A 21,990-nucleotide genomic window follows, 5' to 3' on the forward strand; every position below is an offset into this window, starting at 1 on the left:
TATATATGGTAAAATACATGAAGGTGCTTAGTCTCTGGTTCTCTTTAAAGCTCATTTTACTCTGGGAGAAACATACTTAGTTGTATATGTTTACATGTATTTTAAATTTTACAATTTTAGTGACAGTGGTCTTTTAACACAGCATTTAGAAATACATGGGTACTAAGAAAACTGGGGCAGTCACAGAGCTCACACATAGAAATCTGCAGCACTCACTAATCTGGAACCTGGTTAGGTCAAAACACCGAAAACAAAAATACAAATATTTCAATTCGTAAGGCACCAGAGTTATACTCTTAGTATGGTTTCCAGTGTTCAGTCGCTCTCCCTTTTTTAAAACTGGCAAAAGGTATAGATAAAAATTAAATATGTTAAAAATACACTCTGGGCCATAGTCACGTCATCATGCCATGCTGCATAAAAATGAGGATAAGGTGTGCTCAGCACTTTATCACTGCTTTGTAGACATGTCCGTTAGCTTGTTGTCTCAGAAGCAGCCTTCCATGCCTGTACAAGTTTTAAGACTTTACCACAATGTAACCTTGAAAGTAGAAAAAAAAAGGTTTTCATGCAGCACTGAAATAAAAAGACAAAAAGGTGAGGGCCCAAAAAGGCCCCAGTGGTGACAAGTCACAGAGCTGTCACAAGTGATCAAGACAAGCTTCGCTTTTCCTGAGGCCATCAGCTTTTACCTCTAGGTCAACCTTTACATGAAAGCAAGGTATAAAGGTAACCACATATACGATATCCAGCTCAACGCTGATTGTAGAGCGCTCCTCCAACAGGAAGTCTGTCTGGTTAACCAATGACCCACAAGGCCTTGGCCTTCAGTAACAGCAAGTTAGTATGATTTAGGGCAGTGTTTTCAAAGTTTAAAGTGGGTCGCAAGCAACTATACCACAGTTTCGTTGCCTTTGCCCGGTTTCACCCAAGCATCAGCTCTTTTCTTTCTTTTCACTTTTCCAGAGTTCACTAATCTGTTCGAACACTTCTGCCACGTATGAAGGGTCTTGGCTGACCAGATCCACATTCCAGACGTGATACCCACTAAAAGAGACATGAATATCTTGAGCATCTCCACAGCCATGTTGGAGTCATCGGCCGTGTACCGGAAAATGGCCCAGTTGGATATTTCATAAAAATAGCAAGCAATCACACAGGTGGCTGGGACGGTGTACAAAACTGAAAAGACCCCGATTTTCACCATCAACCTTTCCAGTTTGTCTGTCTTGGTGCCGTCTTTTTGAAGATTGGACCTGATTTTAAATAGAGCCACAAGGCCAGCTGCTATAAACAGCGTCCCAATCACCAAGTATGTGAAAAGTGGAGCAACGACAAAACCGGTAAGAGCATCAATGTTCTGATTGCCAACGTAGCACAAACCAGTCAGCTCATCTGCATCCACGAGCCTCATGATCAAGATGACTATGGTCTTCACAGCTGGAATAGCCCAGGCAGCAATGTGGAAGTAGGAACTGTGCATTTCTATAGCCTCGTGTCCCCACTTGAGGCCAGCTGCGAGAAACCAGGTCAGCGTCAGAATCACCCACCAGATGGAGCTAGCCATTCCGAAAAAGTACATCAGCAAGAAAATAATGGCACATCCTGTGTTTTTCAGCCCTTCCTGAATGAGGACAGGTTCCGGAGCCTCCTCAAAGTCGCAGGAAATTCTCTCCCGGCCCACGGTCAGCCTCACAATATAAGCTATGCTATAAATATTATAACACATGCTCAGGAAGATGATAGGTCTCTCAGGATAAGAGAAGCGGGAAGAGTCAATCAAGAATGTCAGCACCGTAAACGCTGTGGATATAAAACACAAGCTGGCCCAAACAGTCATCCAGATGTCCGTAAATTCCTTAGACAGGCGGCTGTAGAGTCCTGCGTCGTATCCGCACTTTAGGACACAACTCGTGCTCCTTTTCACCCAGGTGTATTGCTCAGAGTTGGGGCCAAAAGCAGAGCAGTCCTCTCCGGGCTGCGACGTCTTACCGTGCAGGGGGACCTCTTCGTCTCCTGGACCTTCCATGCACATGTGATTGTGGTCATTCTGCGGTGGAAACCTGCTACAGTTCAAGTTCTCCGGCCACACAAATCCAAACTCATTGAGGACCGGCTCGCATCTCTTCTTGACAGAAAGACACATGCCACCGCAAGGGCCGATGGGGATGTTGATCTTCTCCGTACACATCGGAACAAATACAGAGCAGAGGAAGAACTAAAAAGATAAAAAATAAAAATCTCAGATTAGAAGTTTCAGAAACAAACCAACATTTACATATAAAAACAAGCAATGAACAATAATTTATGGTCGAGGAAAAAAACAAAAAATAAATCCAACATGCCCAAATCAAGTTTAATTTTAAATCAAGTCATGAAAAATAAAGGCCAATGTTGAGATTTAAATGACGAGCTGAAACTTAATTGTAAGGTGGACAGGAACAGTTCCACAATGGGGAGAAAAAGTAATCTGGGGGGCCATCCAGTACCCCCCACCCATTTTACCCCCCGGGCCTGAGTCGACTGCCACCCTCAACTTTGCTGTAATCCATGGGGCCCAGGCACTGGTTTCGTCAGCATTGCCACTAACCTGTCCCGGCGTACTGCTTCAGCCCGTGCACTCTAATCTTCATCCTCGTAGAGCCCCCTCTGCTCAATGACCATTCGCATGTTATTGCGTAATGAACTGCAACAGGTCATGAAGAAAAGGCAGTGAGCAGGGATGAAGATGGGGAGAATGGACAGAGCGGCGTGGCCAGTTGAGCTGCTATGCTGACAAAACTTTGCAGGGTCCCTGGGGAGCACAAGTCAAGGAGAGACTTGTGCTCCCCAGGGCCGGCCCAGGACAGGAAGCCACCAAGGAGAACATCAGAAGTTGATTTACCAACACAAGTGCAAAGAAAACCAGTAAAAATGGAGCAGTTTCCCAGAGCAATCAATCAGGCTTTAGCAGTTTTAATAAAATAAAGTTCCTGATTCGCTACCCGGACCTTATAACTCCCAAGCCTTCCAGAAGTTCCTCTGATCAGCACAGAGCAATTCTGACAGCGCATGCTCGGTGAAAGAAAAAGGCTCATGAAACTTGTGCCTGCTCCACTTCTGAATCGTGCCGGTAACCCCAAGTATTCGAGCGAAAGTTTCCGTTGAAAACGTAGAGGACGGGGCAAGGGGAACAAAAGGGACCCCAAGGACAAGAGCAGCATCTGGACACTCTGGAGAAACTATCTAATGGGCTTCATTCACACCCTCCCCCCCTCAATTTAGGAGTACTTTAATAGAACACCATTTTATGTGAATAAGGGTTTTTGTTTGTTGTTTAAATCCACAGTTTTCACAAAATAAAATTCTCATGTTCCCTTCCAGTCGGTCTGAAGCCAGGAACAACTGTCAGTTGACAAGGAGGTGTGGCTTCAGCTAAGAGCAATCATTTTACTGCTGTACACCCATGTGACTAACAGGGTGTGGTTTGGACTAGCTGGATTATGTCCATGACACTCTCCTACTTTTGAACAAAACTTTAAATTAAAAAATAAATGTTTTATTGTGTGCATATGGGGGGGGGGGGGGGGGGGGGGGACGACACTATTTTACTAAAAATTCTTAAACCGAGCCAGTAACACCGCCTGGCACACATCCTCCTTTACAGTGACATTTTGTTTGGCCAACTTAATCCCCTCCTGCTCAACCTGCAAAGAGCTCAATCTGTTAAAAGGCAGGCAAGATTGCCTTCAGAAATGTAATACAAGACCCAAAGTAAACTAAATTATCAGGTTTGGGGCTAAACAAAAGCTCCTGGCGAACAATGATTTATTTCATACCCACGCCTGAACTTTCACCTTTTCAAGCATTTTCCACCTAAACCTTCTTCTAGGCCAGAGTTTGGTTAATCTGCCCATATTATAAATTGCTTGCTTTGCTTGATTAACCACTGTGAGTTATCATGAAGCTTATCAGCGATCTTCCCACCCATAGGTAAAACCGGCAGAGGGGTCCCGTTATCCAACTGGAAATCTTTCAACTGTCTCTTTGTTAAAAGTTCCCTCTCTCCTCTGGTTTCAGTGTTCACTTTCTTTTCATTTCGCTGTCTTTAAGCAATTATCACTGAGATCTCACTAATGGGGAATTCAATATGTCCCATTTTTTTTTCTTCCTTACCCTTTAACAAGCTGAAATTAGCAGGCTTCCTAATCAGTCTCCCACAGACTGGGGGGAAAAAGGAAAGACAAAAAGGGCTGAAGGAAAAATCACAAGTAAACAGATCGGGCCTCACATTCCTGCCTACCAGCCTGTCACTCTCACAAAGAGCTGAAATCCTTATATCAACAATGTGTGCACAGTGTCAAAGTGGATCTCATGGCAGCTAACTAACCACCAAGCCAAAGTGCATCTGTAGGGCTGCTGGCAAGATAGAATCGCGCAGAGCTGTTGTGCAGCCGTCATCGCCTGCAAATACTTTACTTTTCTCTTATGAGTTGCACTTAAAGCGCACCTGAACTGAGAACTTCCTTTCAGCTCTAAAAGATTCGTAACAGCATTATCGGATCCGAGATGAAAAACTAACTATAACAAGTAACTGGTCTATATATCTTATCTAAAGCAAATCTAGCTGCAAACAGCTTCAACAGTTTATAATTATTTATTCCTGTGATACAATGAGAGCGGCCATGTTCTGCTTGTCACATTACACACATCTATATCTCCAGCCCTCAGCCTGTGAAAACTTCACTCCCCACTCCTCCCTCCTCCCCTCTGCCTCTGAAATCTCTGGCTAGTAACCTCCTCCTCCTCCTCCTCCTGCCTAGACTGAGCTCCCATAAGCCCTTGCTACTGTCTGCAAATGCCAAGGCACTCTGGAGAAGCTGTGGGCGAGGCTTGTTTAGTTTATAGGGAATAGGAGTATTAAAACAGAAAAAAAATAATAATAATAAGTATTTGGCTTGAGGAATGCCCTATAAACAATAGGAAAGGAACACAATTATGCAATGAGCAAACGTTTAGATCCACTTTAAAGAAAAACATTTTTTTGTTACAGCTGAGACAAATCTTGCAATAAATCTGCAGTGTGTCAATTTCCTGTTTTCATGGAAGCAGACAGAGTTAACATCCTGTATTTACAAATAAGCTGCTCTGCTGTGGCAGAGGAAATTTTTAAGCTGACACAGCTGAGAGATCAAATTTCGTTGGTGATTAGTCACAGATGAGGAGGAATGAGGCCTGTGACACTGAGCGTTTTCGGAGTGCTTTTCTGACCATCAGAGCGGTCTGAGCAACTAATTTTTTTTTAATCGCTCCCAGACATTGTTGTTGATGAGTGGCTTGGGACATCATCAATACTGGTACACATGCATATGATAAATTACTACATCAGAAGCATGAGGGACAGGCTGTGGGGGGAGGCCTCCAAAGGAGAGGCGAGGCTCTTGAGAAATCCTGGATGTGGAACTAAGCTAGAGGACCAGACGGTCTCCTGGAATGAGTGAAGGTTGCGGGTGGAATGGTATCTGGAGATTACTGAGGAAATGCAAGGAAGTGACCACTTATGAAGAGCTTTGTATGATAGGGTGAGAAGTTTAAACTGGATCCTTTGGGTAATAGGTAGCCGATGGAGGGATTGGCAGAGAGGGACTGCATCAGAGGAGCAGGAGGAGAGTTGGATGAGATGGGCAGCAGAGTTCAGTAGGGACTGTAGAGGTGCCAGTCTGGTTTTTGGCAGACTGCAGGGTAAACTCAGAACAATAGTCAAGATGGGATAGGATTAGAGCATGTACATCTAACCTGTTACTATTTATAAAATTCTAGCTATAAATAAATGGGGCAGAGAGACACCCCAAAACTTTGGGTTGCACTGGGTTAGGTTTTCCATCCATGTATTGTGTAATCTACGGTAATGTATAGCATGCGGGAACTCAAACCATACACCGCTAAACATGCCAAGCGAAGATCATGTGGAACCTAAAAAACTCTCCAACCACGAATAAGGAACACCTAAACTTTCAAGCTATGAACGTTACAATCTGAACTATCCGGTCAGAGCATCTATACCATCAAACCTTCTAATATGCTATATACACTTCAACTTGCGCAGGGTATATTTAACACCATGGATACTTAACACCGCAATCCATCACTGCTACAGACTGAAAACTGAAGTGGTCTGACTACAGCTACTGCAAGCCAGACTACTGATCCTAAAGGCTAACTTAAGGTGCCCATACACTCGTCAGATTGGCAGATAGATAAGAAATGCATCTGATGATCTATCTGATGCGTTTTTAGAACAATTTTTTACCAGGATAGAATTCCAATAGACTTCAGTTTGAAATCTATTGAAATTCGATCTGATGGCATTTTTTTGCCATCAGATTTCCATTAAAGGACTTCCGAGGCCAAAATTACTAAACTGACACTTTACCTTTTTATTATCAGAATCCACGGAGGACGCCCTGCTCGTCCTCCGCTCCCTTCCGCCGTCAATCTAGAGTTTTCGGTTCCCCCAGGGCTTTGCCCGAACCCACCGAACGGGTAGCATCCGTTCCACCACTAAGATGGCCGCCGCCTTGATCCGCGGCTGCACAGTACCCTTTGCCGCGAGTGCGACTGCGCAGCCTTTAGCCCACCTCCAGCCGCGCCCGACGTACGCTTCAGGAGGATGCCGGGAAGCACTACGCGGCTGGAGGCGGGCTAAAGGCTGCGCAGTCGCACTCGCGGCAAAGCGTACTGCGCAGCCGCGGATCAAGGCGGCGGCCATGTTAGTGGTGGAATGGATGCGACCCGTTCGGTAGGGTCGGGCAAAGCCCTGGGGAAACCGAAGACTCTAGATCGACGGCGTAAGGAAGCGGAGGATGAGCAGGGCGTCCTCCGTGGATTCTGATAATAAAAAGGTAAAGTGTCATTTTAGTAATTTTGGCCTCGGAAGTCCTTTATGGCCAATGCAAACTGATAAGCAATCTCATCAGATCAACCTAAATTTTCCACCCTGCCAGTTCGATGGAAATCCATCGAAATCGATCGAAATCGCCCATCGATCAGTCGATTGGCCAACCGATTTGCGATCGATCGGTCAGAAAATCGGCTGAGTGTATGGGCCCCTTTACATGGGTAGTGTGGCAATTTCACTGCCTCTTAAAGCAGACCTGAACTCAGAACTTCCCATCTGCTCTAAAAGATAAGCAACAACATAACCTTTAAAAAAAACATTTCTTTGTTACAGCTTACTGCAATAAATCAGCAAAATCTACAGCATGCACTTCCCGCTTTCATGGAAGCAGATAAAGGGTTAACATCCTTAACATATGCACCTATTGTCTCCACCCCCACCCTTTAGATTGTAAGCCTCTGGCAGGGCCCTCCTCCCAGTGTTTCCAGCTTGATTATACAATCTTACTGACAATCACCCCTCTTGTGGACTAGAAGAGTCTCTATTTTGACCTATGACACTGTACTGTTATAAAATCATTTGCATGATCTTGTTTTGTTGTGAGTTTCCGTATGTTCTACCTTGTATGTTAACCCCATTTATCTATTGTGCAGCGCTGCGTAATGTTGGTGCTTTATAAATACAATAAATAATAATAAATAATAAAAACAACATCCTGTGCTTACATATAAGCTATGTGTGCGGAGGACTGCCTTTTTTTCTGTGCTGACACAGCTGTGAGATCAAATTACACTTGTGATTACTCAAAGATGAGGGTGAATTAGAAAGGCTCTTCTCTCTAAACACACACAGTGCATTTCTCTCCTTTTTCCTTGTGTCCTGAGCATCCTGAGCAAGAATTCAGGGCCATTTTATAAGGAAACCAAGGTGAGAGTTATTCAGAGACTGTCATATTTACTTTTAAATAATGCACATTGCCTGGCTGTCCCCTGATCCTGTGTCTGTAAGGGTAGGAACACACTAGGCAGAACTGCATATGCAGTTTCCATAGCACATAGTGGAAAACACATGTGATTCTGCCTAGTGTGTTCCTCCCCTAATACTATCAGCCACAGATCCTGGACAAGCATGCAGATCACGTGTTTCGGACTGAAGTCTGACTGGAATGAGAATTTCTGCATACTGAAAAACCAATCAAACTCGACCTTAGCAAGATTTGATTGGTGCATTTTGAAGCTGCATAGAGAATTTGAATAATCCTGCATAAACTCAGAACTATTTGTATCTCACTGACCATCCCTACGCCTGGCTGTACTTCCTGACTGAGCATGTGCAACCAAGGCCCATGCATGCCCAGTAGAATGATGCCAGTCATAAACATCTATCCTCTTTGCAGGATTTGCTTCTTTCTACTGGGCATGTGCAGAACTTACTCACACATGCCAAGTCCAGCCACAGCCACGCTCATGCCCAGAAGGAAGCTATTTGAAAGGAGCGAGTTTATGAGGACCCTGTGTTCTACCACCTCCATGTAGTATGAAGTCCAATAGATTTTGAATGCTATGAACAGTAGTAGGTAAGCGCTCATGCTACATGGAAGTAGTAAAATTGGATGTGTATACCAGGCTTATCTCTCTCTCTCTCTCTCTCTCTCTCTCTCTCTCTCTCTGTGTAAAAATCCCTTTAATGCGGACCTGAACTCTGAACTTCCTCTCTGCTCTAAAAGATAAGCAACAGCAGAATAACCTTTAAAGAAAACATATTTCTTTGTTACAGCTGATACAAATCCTGCAATCAATCTGAAGTGTGTCTATTTCCTGCTTTCATGGAAGCAGACATAGGGTTAACATCTTGTGTTTATAAATTAGCTGTTCTGCTGAGGCAGAAAGCTGACACAGCTGAGAGAATAAATGACAACTTGTGCTTAGTCACAGAGGAGGGGGAATTAGACAGGCTAAACTCTCTAAATACATTCAGGGTGCATCTCTCTGTTTTCCTTCTGTCTTGTGCAAGAGTTCAAGTCCACTTTATCTCACAGTCTTTAAAAACTGGACTAGTGTTAACTTCACACCCCTGTTCTGAAACAGCTTTGGACCTCTAAATAGCGGCCATACTATACTTTACAGTCATGCATTCAGTATACAGCAGCCTCTCATATTGCGCGCTTCATAGCATGGGGTAACTGCACACTTTGAGTTCTTAGCTTTAGCATTGGAGATCTTCCGGTCTTTAAAACGGTTTCAGTTTTTATTGTGTCATTACTAAAGCAAATAGGTTTTCCTCTATTCCAACTATGGCATCTATTCCACCCCCCCCCCCCCCCCCCTCACTACATTCCAGCAATTGACAGAAACGCCTAAATATAAGCTGTACCTTAGTAAAACGTTCCCTCTATTCTGAACAGGAATTCTGGGCCTCTGTAGCTTCTAACTATAGATAACTATCTGCACCTCATACACACTGCAGTCGAGAATTTCTTAACGCTAATCTACAAAAACAGTCTAAGTATCCAGACCGGCTCGCAAACACAACTTTAACCTTGAAGTAGGACGCTTCAAACTTAGTTACTCATTCCCTAAAGAGTACCTGTCATGCAGCAAACAGGTTCTTTAGCTATACTGGGAGGTCTGATGGAAGGAATTCTATATTCCGCAGTGCGCACCTGTACAAATGTCACAGCAGTCTCAGAGGACTATTCCTGCTGGATCACAACCTGAAGCCCCCAAAAAATTAAAACAAACAAAACCACATACAAGTACTTCCCAGGCTGTCCTCTGGTCCCCCGCTGCTGCACAGGACCCTCCAAGCTGATCAGGGCCCCGATCCCCTTCTGCCACGTGCTGCAGCCGTTCAAGCCTGTGCAGTAGCACACAGCTGCTCGTACAGGAGTGGACGTATTCACACAGACGCAGTATGGCCCCGTTCTTGCTTGAAGAGTTGCGCGGCCCCAGTCACATTACCGACAAGACCTTGTTAGTAATCTTTGGAGGGTCTGGGAGTGGCATGGGGGGCCCGGAGAATAACGTAAGAAGCCTCTATAGGATCCAGAGGCTTCCCTTTACTTCCGGGTTGAAGAAGAAAGTGTTTGTAGTCACGTGATGCGTGTGGACCGCATCGTGGGAGGCGCCAGGGACGGACAGGTTTACTGGGAGATATCTGGATAGCAACTATCCGGGTGTCTCCCGGATCCGGATTTGAGCATCACTAGTCAGAAGATCAACAGGGCTGCCAGGCAACTGGCATTGTTTACAAGGAAAGGAATATGGCAGCCTCCATATCAGTCACACCTCGGGTTCCCTTTAACATGTACGTGGGCTGTGTATAACAATAGGTATCTGATCACTAATGCAATATTTGCAATGTTAGAACCCTGGCAAGCCACCTCCAGTATTCACAGTATGAGACAGTCTGTGTCTGAGCTGAATGTAAACTCTACAGTGTGTGCTGACCTCTGTATGAAAAATGTGCTTATAATACGTTCCCACATGCTCCTCATCTCCTCCCAGACTGTTAGCTGTCCCTATATACTCCATAATATAGTGCAGAGCTCACCAGCACACACTGGGTACAGGTGTATAATCCAGTGAGGAGTAACTTCTTACTATAAAGAATGTTGAGACATGCCAGGATCTTAACAAGGTATCAGTTAAAGAAAGTAGGTTTCGAGAGCCTCATTTTAAGATAATTTAAACACACTTCAGTAGTGGCTTCATATTTAGAGGGATTCAGCAGTAGCAGTAAAAATACAGACTGGGCAGCATTTGTGTGTGTTATTCTTAAAGGAAACCTGAGGAGAGGAAGATATGGAGACTGCAATATGTCTAAGGCACAACCCTGAAACAAGCATGAGGATAATCCAGTCAGACTTGAGTCAGAGCACCTGATCTGTAGGTTTTTTCAGGGTCTGTGGCTAAAAGTGTTAAAGACACAGGTATGGGGGAGCCAGGCAATGTGAATTGTTTAAAGGACATCTGAAGTGAGAGGGGTATGGAGGCTCTTGTAGATGGATGTCACATAAGGAAGATGTAGCTGCTGTAAATGCAATAGGTGGTTACTATAGACAGAACATGAGCTGCAGATGAAAGGGGACTAGCTGGGAATTTATAGCAAGACTCTTCAGCTGTAGCAGTATTGCTGGCCACAAAGTGTTAATCTCCTAGCAACAGGAAGTGGGTGGGGTCAGCCCTAAACTCATACTCACAGAGAAAGACTGGCTGGTGACTCCTCCCAAATGCATAGCTGGAAACCAAATTACAGATTTCCCTAGAGTCCACAGCAACCTGGAGGGAGAACACCGCCCGGACTTCTGCAGGAGGAGGGTGAGCCATTTTCCGGCTTTGCCCTGCACCCAAATTTCCAGATGCTTTAATTACATGAATGCCATTGTAGTTGATCTTCCAATAAAGTCCTTCACTTGATCCCTCCATGGAAAAAGTAATTTATGGGTTCCTTTATTATTTTTATCTGCAGCCATGCAATCAGCTTTTGCATGAGGTCTATTTACCGTAAACAGTCAGTCAACAAAGACAACTATGCAGCTTTTTCCTGGAGTTTAAACTGGTTCACCCCCCTGCTTGTTTACAGTAATAAGGAATGCTAATGTTTCCTGCACTAAGCTGTGGGTCAGTCCAGGCATTACCATCAGGCAGATCCACTCCTGATCCTGGCCAGCAGGGAAGGAGAAGGCTACAGCAGATGTATTGAGTCACCATTGGTCGGACATGCAAAGTCACCTGCTCCGTACAAAGCACATGCCGACCGGGTTTCGTGGAGTCAATGTTAAAGTTATTCCTACTGTCAGAAAGAACAGCCACCACACTGACGTTTATGAGTAGACAAAAGCAAACATGGTAAGTAAGGCGTTAAATATTAACAGAAAGATCTATTTTAGTAGCAAATGATCGTTTCTGGAATGACGCAGGTTCTGGGGTTTCCACCAGTAAAAAAACAAAACTCAATTATAACTGGGCATACGTCAATAACATGATAAAGATTAAACGAGTCATAAACTTAATCACTACTACAACACATACAAGATAAAAATAGGCGAGGAGAAAAGAGGTCTACCAGAACAAGGTACTTAAAAAAAAACCAAAAAGGAAATTGAGAGCCCCTAATAGAGTAGTATATTAGCACAAATAGGATTTTCAGTACATTCAGAAGAAAAAAATGTAATCACTGTATCAGCAGGTGGGGAGATTAAACCTGACCTTAAAGAGAATCTGTATTGTTAAAATCGCACAAAAGTAAACATACCAGTGTGTTAGGGCAGTGTTTCTCAACATTTTATTGGTATGTACCCCTTTTAAAACCCTGTACTCACCAAGTACCCCCTAGCATAGTAAACATTATCACAAGTACCCCTTGACAAATATATATTTAATCGTAGTACATAATAATTGGTTCTAAACAATTTCCATGCATTAACCATTGCTTTTAATTAGCTAAAACACTAATTTGGTGTTTAAATAAGATTGATCATTTTCTAAAACTCTTAATTTATTATTCTTGGTTAAGTATATAAAGCCCGAGTACCCCCTGGAACCATCAGAAGTACCCCCTGGGGTACACGTACCACACGTTGAGAACCTAGGTGTTAGGGGACATCTATTACCCTCTGTCACAATTTCGCCGCTCCCCGCCGCATTAAAAGTAGTCAAAAACTGTTTTAAAAAGTTTATAAACAAACAAAATGGCCACCAAAACAGGAAGTAGATTGATCTACAATATGTCCACACATAGAAAATACATCCATACACAAGCAGGCTGTATACAGCTTTCCTTTTGAATCTTAAAAGATCATTTGTGTGTTTACCTTCTGTCCCCTTCTTCTCTCATGCACTGAACATTACAGGCTTCCTGCAGACAGCTCTGCATGTGCCTGTGTTTGTAATTCCTCAGTATGTGTCAGCCAGCTACTTTCACAGCCTAACAGAGGAGGATTTTTATCCAGCTCTCTTCTATCACTGATAAGATAGCAGAGAAGCTGCTGGCTTATGTAAATAAAACACACACTGGAGTGTGCATAGAGGAACAGACCAGCACGGAAGAGTTGGCAGCCTTCCAGACACAGGCCGACAAGTCTGACAAGGGAAAGATACATTGATTTATTACAGAGACCGTGATAGTACAAAGTGCTGCAGTGAGCCAGAACAGATTAGAATAGGTTTAGGAACTTGTAGGATGGTAGAAAAAACATTGTAATTTTTGTTACAGAGTCACTTTAAGAAGTTTCTCTCTGTAGAACGAAACAAACAGGGGTAACACTCCTCCACCAAGGGTGGACTTTATGACTTAGGTAGCAGTGGACTGAACACCCCCAAATAGACTAAAACAGTTGATATTCAGTTGAAAAACTCTGAAATCGAAAGTCCAAACAATGCAACACGTTTCACAGGCATTCACCGGCTTCATCAGGTAATAAATGAGTAACTGTCTTAAGACTCTCAGACAACAAAAGCGCCTCTGGCTGAAAGTTTTAAGACAGTCACTCCTATTTATTCCTGCTGAAGCGGGTTAATGCCCGTGAAACGTGTTGCATTGTACGGAGTTTATCAATTTAATATTTTTTCAACTGAATATCAACTATTTTAGTCTCTTTGGGAGGCAAGTCTACTGCCACCTCCCTTTTAAACTATTTTAAAAATGTAACAATTCCTACCATATGCACACTTAGCAGAAAGCTAATCGAGCATCAATTGAACCGTACGCATTGTACAGTTTGATGCAGTTCAATGGAATGGGCAATCAACTTCTCTCCCCAATCGCACAAAGATTTTCCAGCAAGTCCAGAGTGAAAGTCAATTCATCGGATAAGTTGAAGCAATACATCACTGACAAATTTGATCAAAATGATCACAGTCACCAGACATCAGGAACCCTCCCCCCCCACCCCCAAACGAAAAACAAAGCATGTATGGCCATGACAATTTTTGCAAATGATTTTTTTCATGCTGAACGATATTTTTGTAATATCCCATGACGTCGTTTTACGTGGTGTTACGACCACCATGTTGGATTATATCGTGGAGGATCATTCTGATTCCCATTGACATTATCAGGTAATTTGTTGTGACTGTGTAAACGACAATTCATTTCAGACGACACTAGGAGATTCGGCCAGATGGATCAGGGGGGATACGATCTTTCGTCGAAGGAGATCCCCAATCCATCTGGCCGCGAGTACATATAAGAGTTTGGATAACTTGGGTATTAATCATAGGAGGAAATCTAGCAACTCCAAATCTCAAATCCAAAAACCGGCAGAAGAAATCACACCAGCTTCCAGCACAGGCATAAAGGGAGCCTGATGTACAACTACAAGGTGCTACAGGTGAGCGCTGTAATAACAGCGCAGGAGATTAGAGCACAGTCGGCACCATAGACCGTAATAGGAATTACAGCTATAGCAGCGCACAGTGAGTAACTTCGGCGCTGTCAGAAGACGGAGCTAAAGTTACATTTAAAACTATAATTTGACTGCCAGCAATCGCTGGAAGCTGAATTACATCATTACCCACCATCCACATGAACCCGGAGGGGGGATAGTAATTAGCGCCACCGGGACTTGTGCAGGAGCAGGGCAAGCCGTATATCGGCCGCATCCTGCACCCAAGTCTCCCAACGACGAGTTCTCTTGTACGCACTACAGGTACTCACGCTCTGATTTTAATCAGTGCAGCATTTGATGCAGGGGAGTTACTACAAATCATGAGCCCACCTAGCAAAACTTTGACCTAATAATCTTTACACCCTTTCCCTTGCCAACTCATGGTGACCCATCTCACAAGGGTCATAAAACAACCGTGGCCATTACAATCTTTACACCTATCATTTATTGTATATATAAAGCGCCAACATATTACGCAGCGCAGGACATTAGTTAAGGTTACAGACAATATTTAGGGGTGACATACAGCAACAGGACAATACAGGAATACATGCAAACCAGATCACACAGCACAGTATGAGTACCAGGTAATGCTTAGTCAGTCACTGGATGGGCGCATGGAGATTAGGCAAGTTAGGTTCACTCAGATGCATAGCATGGGTTCACAGTAATGGAGGTGCATGATCCGGTAGGAGACACAAGGAGGAGGACCCTGCCGAAGGCTTCTAGAGGGAGAGGTAGGAACATGAAAGGTAGGGGACCAGAATTCACCTGCGGGTGTAGAGCACTAGTTGGGGGGTTAGGCCAGAGTGAAAAGTGCGTTTTGAGGGTTCTTGAAGATGTTGAAGGTGCAGGAAACTAATGGGGGGGGGGGGGGGTGAGGAAGGGAGATCCATAGTGTTGGAGCAAGAGTAGTGAAAAAACCCCTCATATAAAGCATGAAACCCTTTATCGGAGAGAGCGAAGCAGTAGAAGAAGTAGTAGTTGGGCCCCCCTACCAGCTCCTCTGTATTCACACCCCTGATTTGGTGCGTCAAGCCAACAAACTACCCCCCCCCCCCCCCCCCCAAAAAAAAAAATGCCCGATCAATTTAATGTGACAGTTAAGATTGCAAAATTGATCAGTTGGGTGGCAGAAGTATATAATCGATGGCTGCATTATGTTGTACCGCACAACCAATGCCCAAAATCACATTCTAAAGTGATCCCTTAATGAATTCCAGCAGCCAATGGGCAGACTGATCACTGCTAGGCACTGCATTGCAAATGTGCCAATGTTTTCAAAAGGTATTTAAATTGTTTCCAAACCTGCATCAACAATTGTAGTTCTGTTGGCACATTGTTGGGCAGCCTATCACTATTATTGTACAAACATAACACGGGAGAGGATAGTGCTGGTACTAAACCATCATCTATAGTTCAGGCAGTGCTAAAAAATAAAAACAAACAAGATGTATAAGCCACGGTAATTATAAGCCGAGATTATGTAATAAGCATTTATCTCAGAGAAGGCAACGTGACTCTGAAAATGAGATGCTGACAGCTGTGAGCAGGGCACCCACTTCTGAGCTGGCTGGGGCACCCATATTGCCAGAGAAGGGTGCCAGTCGGCAGGTTATGCCCCCGCCAGACCAGGCACCCTGAAGGGGACTAATGCAGTAAATCAGAACAACAAAAGCGGGCTTTTAACAACATACAATCACAAATGTCCTGCTTCACAAGGACAGTCCTAGACAGTGGCATAGCGATAGGGGGTGCAGATGTTGCGACCACTCCAAGGCCAGATGGGCCCCCCTCAGTAGCAGTATTAGCTTTTTATTGGTTCTGTGCTGGTAATGATCACTTCTATAGCTGTGTTGAATAGTGGTAATCATTAATAACAAGCTGGTCATTAACAAGACAGATGACCATCAGCAGTGGGCAAAAATTGCTCTTGCTGCAAGTGTAAGAACACGGTGCTGGAACCCAAACAGGGAAAACAGGTCCCTGGACTGCCGGTGCCAATCCTCGCTCAGGTCGCCCCCCTGAGTATAAGCAATGTACGAAAGTTAAGAGGCGGCACACCACGGGCTTTGCTAATTAAAGCATATATTGTAGCAGAACAGCACACACTACATGTTACGAACCATCACGGTCCTTCATCAGGTGTCGTGATGAAGGACCGTGATGGTTCGTAAGATGTAGTGTGTGCTGTTCTGCTACAATATATGCTTTAATTAGCAAAGCCAATGGTGTGCTCTGCACTTTCGTCAAAAATTGCTATCTTGTCTAGCTCCCCATTTCATCTTAATCATTTACTAGCATAGGGGACCCAATGTAAAACTTGCAATGAGGCTCAAAGCTCCTTAGCTACGCCACTGGTCCTAGACGTGCTGGTCTGGAAAAGGCAGGGCTGTGGAGTCGGAGTTGGAGCAATTTTGGGTACCTGGAGTTAGTGATTTCATAAACTGAGGAGTCGGAGTTGGATGATTTTGTACAAAATCCACAGCCCTGGTAAGCATTAGACTAAGGAGTCGGAAGATTTTTGTACCAACTCCACAGCCCTGAGAAAAGGTGTCAACTTTATATATAAAAAACAAAAAAAAACAAACAAAAAAAAAAAAAAAGCAAAGGTTCTTCCTAGTACTACAATTTACCAAAAACATCAGGTCTAAAAGCCCCTACCCACTATGCGATTTTTACGGACGACCGGCTATTGCAATCTTGCGACGTGGATAAAGGTGCACGATTACGCATAACATTTGGTGACGACGTCACAACAGATTGGATCTTTAAGATCCCCAACTAATCCCGCGCAAAATGGCGCAATCGTTTGAACTCTTGTTCGCACCCATCGTGCGCCATCAAGGGTACCCGTCCACAAGGTAGATGGACCAAGGAGCGCTTGTGGTGGTCGTCGTCACCCATCTTCCTTCGTTGTTAGGAGAGTATTCACCCTGTCACTTTTATTGCCCCAGCATGGAAAGAATCACTCATCATCTACAGTGTTTGGCCCAGTGCTGATACTTAAAGTAATTGGGACCGTGTAATGAGCATTTAGAAGAAAGTGACCCTGGCAATGAGGGGAGGTCACCTCAGCAGCTGCGTGGAGGGCACCCACCTGTAGCTGGCTGGAGCACCCATACTGAATGAGGGGGGAGAAGGTGGTAAGCTGCAGCTCCGCGTCCGTCTGGAGCTCGTGCCCGACCAGATTGGGCATCTTGGTGACATTGTAGCCCAGATTCTGGCAGATGGAGATCCTGATGGGGTCGCAGCGCCTCTCCTCCTCTTCCCCGAAGCTGTAGACCTCCACCGCCAGGCAACACAGCACGGGCAGGTACAGGACCAGCGACCACAGCATCGGCTCCATCCCTGGTCCAGGAGAAGAAGAACCACAACCTTGAGCGATCACAACTTCTCAAATCGCAATAAAATCTCAAACAGCTCGCAGCTTTTTCTAGTTTTGCTTCAAATCCTGGCAGCCAAGTGAGAAGTCCTGGCAACCCGATGTGCTGCTAGCAGAAAGCTCAGGGGCGATCCAAAGTCCAACAGCTCATCAGAACAAACACAAAAATGGGAACAAAAAGCAACTTAGCCCAACAAAACTTGATCGTTCCTTTATGCACTTGTTATAACCCAATCCAGACAGTCCGAGTCCCGCAATGCCTGCAGAGAGCAGAGGGAGCAGATCGCCTGCACGGTCCGCACTCTACTGCAGGGGAAAAAGTTTGCAAAAAAGTTTTGAAGAAGTTTGCGGAGTTTTCCCCTGCGCGTGCGATCCAACAGGCTGCAGCAATCCGGAGGCGACAAGGAGATCTGTGCAAGGATAGCAGCAATCCGGAGGCGAGAGGGAGATCTGTGCAAGGATAGCAACAATCCAGATTAGATGGACGGATCCAGAGAGCTCTAGCTGCGATCCCAGCAACCTCACACTGCCTCATCCAGCCTGCTCTGAGCTCCTAACTGTACTGAGAGAGTGAGAGGAGAGGAGGAGGCAGAGCAGGGGAGGGAGGGAGGCTGAGACTCCTGCTCCCATGGTACGGTATCCATTGAGGCTCAGTCCAGGCACACAGCTCATGTTTCCTCTCCTATCAGGGCTACTTTTATTAACCCTCTCCTTGCCCAGCTGAGTGACCTGCTCCACCAGGGGAGGAAGCCTCCCTCCTATTTGACCTGTAGGGTTAATGAGGCTTCCTCTGTTGCTAAGGGAATTTCTCTCTGGGGGTTTTCACACTGGTATCAGATGCACCATTCAGACTGTAATTTTAGGATTCCTGAGGATTTGGTCTGGTTTTAGGGCTGAGCAGAGTATTTGTCCTGCACTCATGTTACACTGTGTGAAAGGGCCTGGCTGGCTGTTGTGACTGGGGGTCAAGCGAAAAATTCACACTGTCCCTGCTATGTAGTCACTCTGGGCCATTGGATTCCTGGCTGGCCTGGGGGGGGGGGGGGGGGGGAGGGGGCTGTAATGCGAGCCATACACAGATCAATAATGGCACAATCCGACAAGCGATTGTTAAAGGTGCCTGTTAAAAGACAATCTCTCATAACCGTAAGATTGGATTGGGAGCAGTTAATGGTGCTGATCTTTATTTATTTTAGTATTTATATGGTGCCGACATATTACGCAGCGCTGTACAGAGTATATTGTCTTGTCACTAACTGTCCCTCAGAGGGGCTCACTATCTAATCCCTCCCATAGTCATAGATCTATATCATGTAGTGCATGTATCAAAGTCTAATGCTGGGTACACACTGTGCGTTCCCGCACTCGATGCGCCGCTCGATTCCTGTCGATTCGTGGCCGCTCGATTATTTCCGACATGTCCGATTTGCGTTTCGATGGATCGCTAGGTCGATTTGGCATACTTTGCATGACAATCGACCTAACAATCATCGAAACGCGCTCGGAAATGCTCAGAAATAATCGAGCGGCCGGGAATCGAGCGGGGCATCGAGTGCGGGAACGCACCGTGTGTATCCAGCATAAGGCCAATTTTAGGGGGAAGCCAATTAACTTATCTGCATGTTTTTGGGATGAGGGAGGAAACGAGTTCCCAGAGGAAACCCACGCAGACACGGGGAGACCATACTAACTCCTTGCAGATGTTGATCTGACTGGGGTTTGAACCGGGGGCACAGCGCTGCAAGGCGAGAGCGCTAACCGCACATTTCCTGCTCTCAGTTAGTTACAATTGTTAGAATGGCATCAAAAGATCGAATCTGAAGGAAAAATCATACCGTTAATGGCACCTTTAGGGTAGCCACACGCTTTTCAATTTCTGTGTTTGCTGATCGACAGTCAACAACCGGTCCGTCAATCCGAATTTCGATAATTTTAGTTTGATCGGATTGCTTAGCATTTTTCCCCTCCGTTGGTGGCTCTGAACAATTTGTTCCAACTGATTGTAACAATCGGATTGGACAGTCGATTGTTCAAGAAATTGGATCACTAACAGGCACCTTTAGTAGTAGTATTAACTGATATATTTACCTTATCTACCTGATCTCCATTAACCTCCTTGGCGGTAACCCCGAACGTAGTTCGGGGTAAGCCGCGCAGGAGGTTTTCTCAGGCCCTGCTGGGCCGATTTGCTTAATTTTTTTTTGCTAGCTGCGTCAGCACACCGATCGCCGCTCTCCGTCGCGCCGTGCCGCCCCCCCCCCCCCCCCCCCAGACCCCGTGCGCTGCCTGGCCAATCAGTGCCAGGCAGCGCTGAGGTTGGATCGGCGGGACTCCCAATGACGTCCCGACGTCGGTGACGTCATCCCGCCCTGTCGCCATGGTGACGGGGGAAGCCCTCCAGGAAATCCCGTTCTTTGAACGGGAACGGGATTTCCTGATCGAAGCGGGCGGGGGGATGCCGCTGAGCAGCGGCTATCATGTAGCGAGCCCTGGGCTCGCTACATGATTTAAAAAAAAAAACTAAAAAAACTGCTGCGCTGCCTCCTGGCGGAATTTTTTAGACCGCCAGGGGGGTTAAGAAGTCCATTAACAGTGCAATTTTTCCTTCAGATTTAATCTTTTATATGAAATCTATGCCCTGGCAGCCAGATAGCCATCAAAACAGGGCGTAGATTTCAGTTATGGTGGTCTGAACGTAGTTAATGGCTAGCCACAAACTTTTCAATTTCTGTGTTCGAACGAGTTTTAGATTTGATTCTTAAAGTTGAGGATGAATCGAATACACTTTCGGCTGTTCAGTCAGTGTAAAGTAATCGATACCGGGGTGAGAATTGAAATTCTGTTGATCAAGCAAGATAGAAAATTTCAGTTGATTGCTCAGGAATCGACTGCCATTCACACCAATACCGCGTTTCAAAAAGTGCTTGGCTGATGTAACCCTATGAGGGTGTTTGTTAAAGGACACCCGAGGTGAAAATAAACATTTGTATCTGTCCTTCTTCTCCTAAAAATGACTTTTTAAGATATTCCATAGTTTTATTTTATATTTAATCCACTTTTTTAGTTTTTACTGTTTTATTGTTTTTGATCAGTGACACATTCATTGTAGTATGCCAGAGCTAAAATTTATGAACTATTGACTCTTTTTATCTCTTTCCTCCTCTCAGAAGCCATTTTCTGCTAGAAAAGTGTTTTATAGTTGGAATTTCTTATCAGTGAGGGTCACACTGTAGTCTGACCCAGTCCTGACTCAGACAGGAACTGCCACTTACATACCTGATGTTTAACTCTTTCAGGCAGAGAAAGAAAAAAAGGAACACATCACAGTTATTTCTGTTTTAAGAAAGCAAACTCTTGTTTTCCTTAGTATTTTAGTAAGGGGGCTTTTAGGACCATTGTAGCCCCTCACACACTCCAATGAGTTCTGGTTCACCATGAGCTTGCTGGTTAGTCCTTACCTCTCGGTGTTACAAGCCCTACTCCATAGAGCCAAATTAATCCATGCCGTGCACTGATGAGGATCAAACAATCCGAAACAGTCTGCATGTTGGATTATTATGGCTCTGTACAAATTAACAAGCTGACACATCATTGCATTCCAGCGGTTCTGGAGGTGTGTTTAGCTTCTAAGGGCAACAATGGTTGATTTGCATATATTCAGCAGTGATGCACTGGGAGACATCTCAAGCTCATTCTAACCTGAATTATCGCAAATTCTTTCTGTTTTAAGAAAGCAAACTCTTGTTATCATAGTTATTTGTGAGCCAGGCACTGTACATACACATGTCACCTCGGGTATCCTTTAAATTCGTAACCGGGCTGCATTTAGGACTTTTTGGAGTGATTCAGCTTGAATGAATGCGCAAAAATGCTCATTCAGTGGAAAATGGATTTGCAAAATCTCTTGGGATGGCAACTGTCCAGTTCATTCAGATGCAACTTCATGGGGAGCCGTCTGTCCACCGCCCATGTCAAGCGCTAGCTGTCAATCGATCAGACACTTTGAGGGAGCATTCACACTTATCCATGCAAATTTCACATGTCATTTTTGCATGCAGCGTATGACTGCATATAGCGATTTTGTTTCGGTTTTGTCCTTTTATTTCTTCCCTCTGCAATTCTGCGGTTTTGTACACATATTGTATTGGATTTGTCCATGCATGAAGTTATTAATTTACTAGCTGATGGCCCGGCATTGCCCAGGTATGTATTTGGCAGGTGCTGGCTCCGCCCACTTTTTCTAACACACAATTACTCAATGACCCAGTTTGTGAGCTTTGTGGTCTTTGGCATCAAAAATTTGCATTGAAATGAAACAAATCTGATAGGCTGTGGCTC

General features: G+C 44.8%; 1 protein-coding gene across 1 annotated transcript; it reads right to left on the minus strand.

Moving 5' to 3' along the window:
- Positions 1–28: 28 nt before the first annotated feature.
- On the minus strand, positions 29–18,170 carry FZD4 (frizzled class receptor 4). The gene is made up of 2 exons (XM_068264853.1): positions 17,368–18,170; positions 29–2,218 (listed from the first exon to the last, which is right to left on the minus strand). Exons 1-2 carry the CDS (start codon positions 17,614–17,616, stop codon positions 893–895), a joined length of 1,575 nt encoding a protein of 524 aa, XP_068120954.1. The 5' UTR covers positions 17,617–18,170; the 3' UTR covers positions 29–892.
- Positions 18,171–21,990: the final 3,820 nt, after the last annotated feature.

Source organism: Hyperolius riggenbachi, chromosome 2 (genome assembly GCF_040937935.1).
Source record: "Hyperolius riggenbachi isolate aHypRig1 chromosome 2, aHypRig1.pri, whole genome shotgun sequence".
NCBI classification, from domain to species: Eukaryota; Metazoa; Chordata; class Amphibia; order Anura; family Hyperoliidae; genus Hyperolius; species Hyperolius riggenbachi.

Excerpts from the sequence above, each read along its gene's own strand:
- FZD4 (XM_068264853.1), bottom strand. The coding sequence starts at position 17,616 with ATGGAGCCGATGCTGTGGTCGCTGGTCCTGTACCTGCCCGTGCTGTGT. Across the intron at positions 2,219-17,367 it reads GGTGCTCCAGCCAGCTACAG|TTCTTCCTCTGCTCTGTATT; the intron begins GTGGGTGCCCTC and ends TTATCTTTTTAG.